This window comes from Cetorhinus maximus, chromosome 8 (genome assembly GCF_964194155.1).
Source record: "Cetorhinus maximus chromosome 8, sCetMax3.hap1.1, whole genome shotgun sequence".
NCBI lineage: Eukaryota > Metazoa > Chordata > Chondrichthyes > Lamniformes > Cetorhinidae > Cetorhinus > Cetorhinus maximus.
In genome coordinates, this window is record NC_135886.1 from 63,751,712 (window position 1) to 63,763,377 (window position 11,666).

Sequence of the window (11,666 nt, forward strand, 5' to 3'; positions counted from 1 at the left end):
TATCCAGTATTGCAAAGGAAGGTGTAAGAATTCATTACCAGCGAGGTCACTGGCAAACTTCACAACACCTTAAGGATGTCTGCCCAGGGCATCTAAACAAGGACCCACCAATTTACCACATGGATCAATACCTGTACAGATAGGGCATGCGCCATCCCACTGCTAAATTGGTCTGCTTTGCTCCCGTTTTACGCTTGGAAAACAGGTACAATTTCTACCCTGAAATATTTGCAAATGGATGTGTGTTAAGCTTTATGGCAGGGTTTTCTCTTCTGTACTCAACAGTGTGGGATTTCTCATTCATGGTCTTTAATCAGAGGCTGACCTGGCAGAAGCAGGGAAGCCACATCAATACATGTGGCATGGTAAATCCCAGAACATCGCCAGCAGGAGCCTCTGGCTCAGTAATTTGTCATTAGTTGGCTCAGTGACTCTGGGGTTGGGTGTGGAGTGATTGAACTGCATCCCGGACAGTCTCAGCAAGCAGAAACCAATGCTTCTGTTCCAGGTTGACATCTGGCGGGATGCACACATCTGGTGGGCATGGGTGTGGATGCCTGAGCCCCACATCATATAGTTGTGGGCACCCCCAACCCCTCCAACTGTATAGGACTATAATCCCCCACTCTGGGCTGCTATTAAGATGGTTCTGACTGTTGAGGGAGCATTTCCATCGTGTACTGTCAGACCATTAATCAGTCTGTGAGTCCTCCCGGTAATTCATACTAACCTCCAAGGGAAAAGCACATATATGGAACAACAACGAGCAGAGTTGCCCATGGTGAAATCCTGGAAAGCATCTTGATAATATTCACCTGCTCTCATTGCTCCAAATCTAATTATGTGGCATGGCTTTAAAGAAGAAATCAGTGCTTTCTTTTCAAACACTTACAATGCTGTTGAGTGCATAAACACAGCTGATGGCTGTTAGCAGGATCTAAACTGGTTAGTGAAGCCAAAACATGGAGCTTTTCTTTATTGGGAGAGTTTATTGACTTGTTCAGTCTCACAGCTCTACCCCAACTCAACCCCATGTTCCAGCCATCCCCTATTTATATGTGCTCAAAGGCAATTAATAACTATCACCTGCTTCCCTTAACTTTAACAATGTACTTGACATGACAAGAACAATGGTTTTTGTCATTCATATAAATAAATTCACCCAAACTAGGGACATTTCCAGAAAAAAAATCACTCCACAAACCTTGCGACGATAAGCTAATATATTTTGTACATTCAGCCATTCCACTACTGATTCTCTAAGAAGCTCATCCACTTTCACAACATCTATTTCTTTTCTTTCCCTAAAAAGACTTCCATCCTCAGGCATTGGCTTTTGTCAGACAGTATAATAGCTACACTTTGACTGAATGCTGTCCTTGCCCCAGCCAGATGCAATTAAAGATGGTGGCAGATCTATTTTGTTTTTACAGGGGATGTCCCAGGAGTGTGTCCTTGTCAGATGGAAGCAAAGAATTAGTGGGAGGCATAATCCAGAATCTATCATTACGGTTCTCGTTATTTTTGTTTTTTGCTAATCACTGTGTTTAATTCAACCAGTGATCGACGTCAGAATTGGCCTATCTTAAAGTCACTTTGGTTGAGTTTAGTGAGCCCATTTGTGTCAGCTGATAATCCAACTAACCATTAATGTGTCTAAATGAATAATAACTGTAATTTTGCACACACCAAGGCAGAACGCTTTAGCAAGCTAAACAAAACAGCAGCTATTTATCAGTAATCAAGATACAGCAGTTGCAGAAGTTCTGACTTAGCATTTTCAAGAAGCTGTCTATGTTTCTTTGATGTGTACCCTCCCCATTACTAAAAGAGAATTCCCACAATGGCAATACAAACAAACAGACCCTAATTTTAATGCACTTTAGCTTTTGAAGGTAGTGAATCCATTTAAACAGATTGAATGTGATTTTTTTTTCAAAAACACACCAGAAAACCTTATTGTGATTCCTTTTTTTCATTCATTCACGGGATGTGGGCTTCGCTGGCTGGGCCAGCATTTATTGCCCATCCCTAGTTGTCCTTGAGAAGGTGGTAACGCAAAAAAATTTTTAAAAATTGCTAGTATGATTATGACACTCCCCTTCGTCCTTTCAAAGGCACCGGGGATGGAGCTGATGCTTCAGTTGTACAGAGCCTCGGTCAGACCCCATCTGGAGTAACTGCTTTGGTCATCACACTTCAGGAAGGATATATTGGCCTTGGAGGTAGAGCAGCAAATATTTACCAGGCTGGCACCAGGGCATAAAGAGTTAAATTATGAGGAAGGGTTGCATAAATTTGCATTCCTTTGATTTTAAAAGGTTGAAGAGAGATGTGTTTAAATAATTAAGGAGTTTAACGGGGTTAATAGAAAGAATCTCCCCAGCCGGGTTCCAGAACAAGGGGTACAATCCTCAAATTAAAAATACAACTACTATAGCAATGTAAAATGTGTGAAAGATTAGATAATTTCCAGCCAGTTTAGGTAATCCCCGCACCCCCTCCACACCCCACCTCGCCATCGTCCACCACCCTAGCACAATCACAGAATGATACAGCGCAGAAGGAGACCTTTCAGCCCATTATATCTATGCTAGCTCTTTGAAATTAGTCCTACTCCCTGCGCTTTTGTCATAACCTTGCAATATTTTCTTTTCTGGTACATATCCAATTCCCTATTGGAAGTTATTATTAAATCTGCATCCACCACTTTTCAGTTAATGCATTCCAGATTGTAACAACTCATTGTTACATCAACAATTCAAGAAAATTCTCATCTCCTTTTGGGTTCTTTGGCCTTAAATCTGTCTTCTGTGGGGCTGGATTTTACAGCCCACTGGGGGCAGGTTGGTAGGTGGGATCAGGGGCTGTAAAATTGGGTGCCATGCCATGAGCACCATTCCCAGCACCTAACTGCCCACCCCCACCCTGCACCTGCTATAATTTTACCTGCAGCAAGGGAGGCGTTGGGAAGCCTGCCAATGCATCAGCAAATTGAGGCCCTTAAGAATCTCATTTGTACCCACTTATGGACCTTCTCCCGCTCCTGCTGGAATTTTACCCCAGGCAGGGAGGCACGAGCCAAGTGTTCAGCCTGGCAAGTTTCACTGGCTAAGCTGGTGGCTGGTCAAGGGTGAGGGTGCCAATCTAATAGGCTCCCTGTGCCCATTGAAGGCCCCTCCAAATTTCCTCCCAATTTTTCCTTTCCTCCTGCCCTGTCCACACCACCTCTCCCAGCCCCTTAAAGTCTGGGTACCATCACTGAATGCCTTCTTCGGAACTTGCTACAGGCGTAGCAGTTGGTGGCCACCGCTACCGGTGCTGCTGGGACCAGAGACTTGCCACCCATTTGGGGATCCCTTAAAGCCAATTAATGGGCCATTGGCCATTATACGGCTGCAGGTTGATATGCCAGAGTGGGGGCTGGCTCACTCCTGACATTTGGTGGGGTGGGAAGGGGGGAGCAGTGTGTGGGTCATGATATCCTGCCCCCGCTGTACAATCCAGCCCATAGTTACTGACTTTCTTGCCAGTGGAAACAGTTTCTCTTTATGTTACTCTAACAAAATCATTCCTAATTTTGAAGATCTCGATTAATACCTTCCATTCATCTGGTATCAAATTGGTGATTTGAAATGCTTCTGTGAAGTGCCTTGAGATTTTTTACTGCATTAAAGATGTTATATAAATGCAAGTCACCACCCCCGCCCCCCCACCCCCAACAAGGTCAGGCCAGCCACCAGCAGGATCCTGTCACCATCACCAAGATCCCTTAACCCTCAATAGGATCCCCTTACCCCCAGAATTCTTGTCTCAAAGCCCAAACATCATTAGTTTGTTGAAACAGATGTGCCCAAGGGAAGGCATTGCTTGATTGACAGCTATTTCTGTCATGTGTAAATCAACATTGTGCAATTGACAGAATAGATCACAAAGAGGTGTCAAGTGCTTGTAGTTTCTGCTATTGATATTTTAAAGGTCTGGATGATTGACACTTTTGTAGGGCTGTAGTAAAAGCACTATTTTTAGAAAATAGAAATTTATGAATGAATGTCTGCTTATTTCCACACATGCTATTTCACAAGCTTTTCCAATTATGCTATTGTTATTGTAGGGCTGATTGGTTCTATATAGAGTGTGTATTGGTTTGATGGACATGGAATTGCCATGGGTTTGCATGGAGGATTTGAGGGGCCACTTAAGGTGGGTGGAGGAGCATATGTTTGCATGGAGGGTATGAGGGCCATGGGGATGGTGGAAGGATGTAAATTGGCATGGGGAGCATGAGGAGGATGTTTTAAACTTGCCTTTGAAAATGTTCTCTCACCCTGACTATAGTTCATTACACCTCCCCGGGGTCATGAACCACGACTCCTTGGAAAGCTGTCCTGACTCCATGAAAATTATGAGGGCTAGGAGATGACTATCTCCACAATGGAGCCAGCCAGGTCAGGTGTGCGGGCTGGTCCAGGTCGTGACATGCCCCAGCCCGCGCCCTTATCTCGTGCTGCTGAAGACTGGGGGAGCTGGGAAAGGGGCCAGGAATCCTGGAATCGGGTCCCAGCCGCCATTCTTAAAGTTGCGTGATTCTGCAAACCCAGCCCATAGAGTCTGAGAGTCAAATATGATTATTACAATAACCCTGACGCCCATTCAATATGTGGTTGGTTCATGAGTGCAGGGCCATTGGATTCTAGTAATTACCCTTTCCAGCTGGAAGTTATTCCCCAGACAACAACTTTCATTTATAAAGTGCCCTTAACACACCACAACCAAACAAAATCTGACAATAAGTTTCATAAGGCAATATTATGATAGATGATCAAAATGTTGGTTAACAGGTAGGTTTTATGGAGTATCTTAAAGAGGAGTGAGAAGGAAAGGTTTAGGGAGGGAATTCCAGAGTTTAGGCAGCTGTAGACACAGCTACCAATGGTTGGGTGAATGATGTGGAGATGTACAAGAGGACAGAGCTGAAGGAACGCAGAATTCTTGAAGAGTTGTAGGTCTAGAGGAGGTTACAATGATAGGCCAGGGCAAGGCCATGGAGACACTTGAACATGCCAATGAATATTTAAATTCTTCAAGCATTCTCCAATCCTCTCAGGCTACAGACATGGTGCCGGAGGACTGGTGAACTGCTAATGTTGGACCATTGTTTAAAAATAGAGGAAGGGATAGTTTGAGTAATTACAGGCCAGTCAGTCTAACATCAGTGGTAGACAAATTAATGGAAAAAATTCTAAAAGGTTATATAAATCAACATTTAGAAAGACATGGATAGCTCTTTTTCAGCCAATATAGATGCACTGGGCCAAAAGGCCTTCTGTGCGGTAAATTTTCTATGATTTCTAAAACCTAGAAAATTGCTTGTGGTAAAGCGAAGCATTACATAAAGTGAATTAATTCATTGATACATTTATTGTTACTGTGCAAAGCAGCTGTCTTCAGAAGAGTCAGGTCCATTGTTGATAGAGACATGTTGCTTCCAGTTGGTGCCCACTGCACATTCCACAATGACAGCCTCTTAACGAAAGGCATGAGCAAGCTTATTGCCCTAAGGGTCTTCATCCAGAGAGCTCTATTGTGTAACCCACATTAAAAGTGGATTCACTCAGCTTTGTGCTATTTTTATTTATTAACTTGATCAAAGATTTTATAGGCAAGAATCCAGGGGAAAATATTCAGTGAAATTGTTGATACTTTGCAATAATATCAACATTAAACCTTAGAACAGAAAATGTTTGCGCAACAATTATCTGCCATGTGTTTTAATCCAGAAATTAAAATGACTATTTTAATGGGGTTACTGTCTCCACTAAGTGAGCAGACAGATGAGCATCATCCAAATGGTCAAGTGTTTGTTCCATAATATTGCTGCCGGTAAATCCTGTGCGTGCGGACTAAGCAGCAGGCAGCATGGCAGCCAATGGTGGGGTGAAAGAGAGGTCAGATTCAGAAAATCAGAGTCCTAGGATGTTTTTTTATGGCTGAAGGAAGTTACAGAGGTAGGGAGGGGTGAGAACATGTAGAGATTTAAAAACAGGAATGAAAATTTTAAACGGGTGCCCTTGGACTGAGAGCCAGTGCAGGCCAAAAAGTAAAGGGATGATGGGTGAATGGGACGCACACACACACAGACTTACAAACTCATGCACACACATTCACACTTACAAACTCACACACACACACAGACACACACACCACATCCACACGCACGCACACACACGCGCGCACAGTTTTCCACTACAAGAGTGCTACAGAAAATTCTCTGTCTCCAGGCCAGGGATGCTGAGTCAATTGGAGGGTCTTCTTCACTAACTGGGTGACTCAGTTCTGACCTGAGATCAAACCTGAGGTCTCAACTGTCCAGTCAGCTCAGTAACTTACAGAGAAATATTTCACTGAATCACTGGGGATTTACCTCTTAATTCACCCTGAGGATGTGGTCGCTGCAGTCCATGTGGTGTAGATACACCCAGGATTTTGACCCAAAAACAGTGAAGGAATGGTGATATAATTCCAAGTAAGGATAGTGAATGTCTTGGAGGGGAACTTCCAAGTGGTGGGGTTCCCATCTATCTGCTCCCCTTGTCCTTCTAGGTGTTAGAGGTTGTGTGTTTGGGAGTTGCTGTTGATGGAGCCTTGGTGAGTTGCCACAGTGTGATGTAGATGGCACACACTGGAACCACAATACATTGGTATTGAAGAGTTTTGATGTTTAAAGTGATGGATGGGCTGCTGATCAAGCAGACTGCTTTATCCTGGATGATGGTGATCATCTTGAGTGTTACTGCACCTACATCAGACATTTTTCCACCACAGTCCTGACATGATGGACAGGCTTCCATGAGATTACAGACTGTGGTTTTACACAATTCTGCTGTTATTAATGGCCCATGGCATCATATGGGTGCCCAGCTTTGAGCTGTTAAATCTGTTCTTAATCTATCGCCTTTAGCCCATTGGCAATGCCACACAATATGGTAGAAGACATCCTCACTGTGACAATGGGGCTTCATCTTCAAAAGGACTGTGTGATGATCTCTCCTACCAATATTATTTTGGTCAGTGTAGTGTATTGAAAATTGCATTGTACATTTTGTCCACTTAAGGCTAGCATAAACATGTACTAGCAAGAGATCCTGGAAAGGAATAAAGGAATCCATGTTTTAACAGCACATGCAGAGGCTCTGCTTCCTACTGAATATTTCTGAACCTTACTGTTTCTTCCCAAGAACTTCACAGGCAGATACTTCTGTAATGGGTACATTGGTGAGGACAAGGTCAAGTAGGGTTCTCCCTCATGTTGGTTCCTTGCCACCTACCCCAGGTCCAGTCAGGTAGATATGTCCTTCAGGACTCAGCCAGCTCAGTCAGTAGAAGTGCTAATGAGCAACTACTGGTGATGGACGTTGAAGTCCAACTAGAGCGCATTCTGTTCCCTTGCTACCTTCAGTGCTTCTTCCAGCCAGTGTTCAACATGGAGGAGCATTCATATATCAGCTGAAGAAGAGTGGTAGGTGGTAATCAGCAAGATGTTTCCTTGCCCATGTTTGGCCTGATGCCCTGAAATTTCATGGGATCCTGAGTCAATGTTGAGGACTCCCAGGGAAACTCTCACCGGCTATATACCACTGTGCCGCCACCTGCTGATGGGTCTGTCTTGCTAGTAGAACAGGACATACCCAGGGATGGTGATGAAGGAGTCTGGGATATTTATGGCAAAGCTTGATTCGGTGAGTATGACTACATCAGGCTGTTGCTTGACTAGTTTGTGGGACAATTCTTCCAGTTACGACACAATTCCCTAGATGTCAGTGAGGAGAGTCCTAGTGAAGGTTGACTGGGCAGGGTTCCTGAGAATGTCTCAGTATTTACACAGGATCCCTGAGAGTGTGTCTGGATTTACAGAGGGTTCCTGTGAGTGTGTCAGTATTTACACAGGATTACTGGGAGCATGTCAGTATTTACAGAGGGTTCCTGTGAGTGTCTCAGTATTTACAGGGGATCCCTGGGAGTGTGTCAGTATTTACACAGGATCCCAGGGAGTGTCCCTGTATTTACAGAGGGTTCCTGAGAGTGTGTCAGTATTTACACAGGATCCCTGGGAGTGTGTCTGTATTTACAGAGGGTTCCTGAGAGAGTGTCAGTATTTGCATAGGATCAGTGGGAGTGTGTAAGTATTTACGCAGGATCCTGGGGAGTGTGTCTGTATTTACAGGAGATCCCTGGGATTGTGTCTGTATTTACAGTGGGTTCCTGAGAGTATGTCAGTATTTACACAGGATCCTTGGGTGTGTGTCAGTGTTTACACAGGATCCCTGGGTGTGTGTCAGTATTTACAGGGGATTCCTGGGAGTGTATCAGTATTTACATGGGGTTCCTGGGAGTGTGTCAGTATTTACACAGGATCACTGGGAGTGTGTCAGTATTTACAGGGGGTTCCTGGGTGTGTGTCAGTATTCAGGTGGTTCCCAGGAGGGCATCAGTTTTTACAGGGGCTTGTTGGGAGTGTTTCAGTATTTACACAGGATCCTTGGGAGTGTGTCAGTCTTTAAAGGGGGTCCTGGAAATGCGTAGATCTTTAAAGGGGGTCCCACTCAGAGAAGTTTTGGAACAACTATCTAAAGTGACCTGCTCAGTGTGTCACTGCAGCTATAATCCTAATCCTACCTCTAATCCTACTATAAACTCCATTTCTAATCTTTGATTCTAAGCCACTATGTTAAGAACTGTTTTTCCCTTCCCTGCCCCGCCCCCACACTTCCCCCCCACACCCTGACCAACAGTCAAACAAAAGATCATATCAATGTCTTTAGTCTTACCTCCACTTCAAATACTTCATACGTGTCATCCAAAAGCTGGACTCTCAGATGCAACATCTTCTCACTTGATTACTGAGATGCTGCCTTTTCACTAGATCAGTGCTGAACAATCTCAGAGGCTTTTCTGTGCCTGGATCTCCTTTCACCTTCACATAAGTCCTGGCAAAACAGCATTATCAATCATGGTCAAAATGAATTATAATAAAGCTGTACTACAAGCAAATAGACTCCAGACAGTCAACCAATCTGGGTCTAAGGATACAGAGAATGGAAGTGCCAATTTCCATTGGAAATATAGTAGCAGCAGGAGACCATTCAACCTTTCAAGCCTCTTTCATTATTCAATTAGACTATGGCTGATCTGTACCTCAACTCAATTCTCACATCTTTGCTCTAAATCCCTTGAATAAATTTATCCAACAAAAACTTATTGATCTCTTAAATTTGATTGACTCCCAGCACCAACAGATACAGGAGAGAGTTCCAGATTTTCATCAGCCTTTGTGTGAAGAAGTGTTTCCTGGTGCTGAATTTAACAGGGGTGGGGGGGGAGTGGGGGGGGGGGGGGGGTGGGGGGATGGTGGGCATACTGCTTGCTCTCCCATGCCCCCCCACCCCACCCCACCCTAGGAGAAATGTTAAACTAGGCTGCCCCACAGCAATAACATGCTGCTGGCCAATCGAACTGACAAGTAAATCTAGCAGTCTCAGCAGCACCAGAATTCAGTAGGAGGCGCTGCTGGGACTGCGAGGAGGCCCAGGGATGAAGACAGCCATGGCATCTGGACCCAGGTAAGTCCTGGGTTTTGACAGGGAAGGATCAGGGAGCCTAGGGAGGACGGTGAGGGGTTGGGGAGGGGAAGGTTTTAGTGGCCAGGGTGGAAATGACAATTTGGTGGAGGGGGGACATCTTTGAGGGGTGGGGGGGTGGTGTCCCCGATGTGCACAAGGTGCCTCCTCGAAGGATATCCCCCCAACTTTCCTTCACACTTTTTAAAAGTTTGGTTAAAAAAACGGCCTACCCACTTCTAATTTGGCGCCTGCCTGCCTACCTATCATTTTAAGGGGAACTAGTTGGGAGCGGGGTTGGGAAGGTGATGGGCTAGCCAGCTGTCATATTTTGCATGCCCCCCCCAACCCCCAATACCCCCACCCGCCAAAACACATCTGCCCAAAAGGCAAAAAAACAGTCAAACTTGCAAATGAAGGGTAAAATTTGTCCGAACTGGTTTTGTATACCTTTAAATGGAACTCCAGTATTACTGGTGCCAGTATTGACCACTGACGCACAGCAGCAGCAGTGTGCACCATCTACAGGATGCACTGCAGGAATTCACTAAGGCTCCTTAAACAGCACCTTCCAAACCCACAACCACTACCATCTGGAAGGACAAGGGCAACAGATAGATGGGAGCAGCACCACACAAACGACTCAAGGGCAACTAGGGATGGGCAATAAAAACAAAAAACTACTGCGGATGCTGGAAATCCAAAACAAAAACAGAATTACCTGGAAAAACTCAGCAGGTCTGGCAGCATCGGCGGAGAAGAAAAGAGTTGACGTTTCGAGTCCCAAGGGTCATGAGGACTCGAAACGTCAACTCTTTTCTTCTCCGCCGATGCTGCCAGACCTGCTGAGTTTTTCCAGGTAATTCTGTTTTTGTGATGGGCAATAAATGCTGGCTCAGCCAGCGAAGCACACATCCCGTGAATGAATAAAAAAGTATTGCTAATTTTTACTGGGATTTGAACATTTTGAACAGGTTTTTCCTTCTGGTTGGTGGCTGGGGGCAGGGGCTGTAAAATTCAGCCCCATTTCACTTCTAAATGGCCAGTTATGCCCCTTGTTCTATGTTCATCTGCAGCAGGAAGTGGTTTCTCCATATCTACCCTATTAAATCCCTTATCTGTGTTTCATTCAGTCATAGGTATAAAAGAAATAGAGCTAATGGTTTCATAGTTATGACTGAACTCCCCTAAAGAACCAGCACCTATTAATGAGTGAGCAGAATGCATCAAGCAGGCAGTTCAGTGAATAATGTGTTCAGGGCATGAGAGAGTTTGCAAATTTCTTCAGACAGCCCTGGAGAAGTTAAGCCCTTTGGATCATCTGTGGATTGTTGGGGGTGGTGGGGTGGGGGGCACTCTTGCCTGTGACTCAGATACTTTTGGGTTCAAATCCCACATCTAGCAACTCGACCACATAATCCAGGTTGGCATTCACAGTGCAGAACTGAGTGAGTGCTGTACTGTTGGAGGTGCTATTGTTTGAGTGAGACATTCTCCCAGCACTTAACCCTCAATCAAAACCCAAAAGAAGTGATCTGATTGGTTGTCACATTGCTTTTGGTGGGATCTTGCTGTGCACTCCCCTTACAACAGTGAATACACTTCAGATTTCTTATAAAGTGTTTTGGGACATCCTCAAGTTATGAAAGGTGCTGTATAAATTCAAGATTTTCTTTTTTTCTATTTTCCTCTAACAATCCACAAGTTATCATGCAGCTTGATAAATACTAAGAGTGCACAGAAATTTGGGAGCCTCTTGCTAAAATTTACACACTTTAACAGTTAAAACATGTATAAAAAAGTTTTACGTACCTAATGTGTCCCAATAATTGATTGCAATTGATGTCAAAAGATTGAAAGCTGCAGTCCTCAAGAGAAAGATTTTGTATAGAAAACGCTGCCTAGTGAGAAAGCACAGTGCTGTTTTAAAATGCAGATAATCTTCCCACCCCTCTGAGTCTTCTTCATAACTTATTATGAAGCAAATTAATCTTTTAAAATACAATTCATCTGAATATGTTGTTCATGAAAGAGATTTACATTCATTTC

At 44.2% G+C, this 11,666-nt stretch overlaps 1 protein-coding gene across 1 annotated transcript in view; it reads right to left on the reverse strand.

The window, feature by feature from the left end:
• The window catches only part of LOC144683194 (FERM domain-containing protein 7-like), a 62,414-nt gene extending 53,451 nt beyond the window's left edge, over positions 1-8,963 (reverse strand). Inside the window, exon 1 of the mRNA XM_078546153.1 lies at positions 8,829-8,963. Within this exon, the coding sequence (XP_078402279.1) occupies positions 8,829-8,885 (57 nt within the window). The 5' untranslated portion in view covers positions 8,886-8,963. The remainder of the gene's footprint in view (positions 1-8,828) is intronic.
• Positions 8,964-11,666: the final 2,703 nt, after the last annotated feature.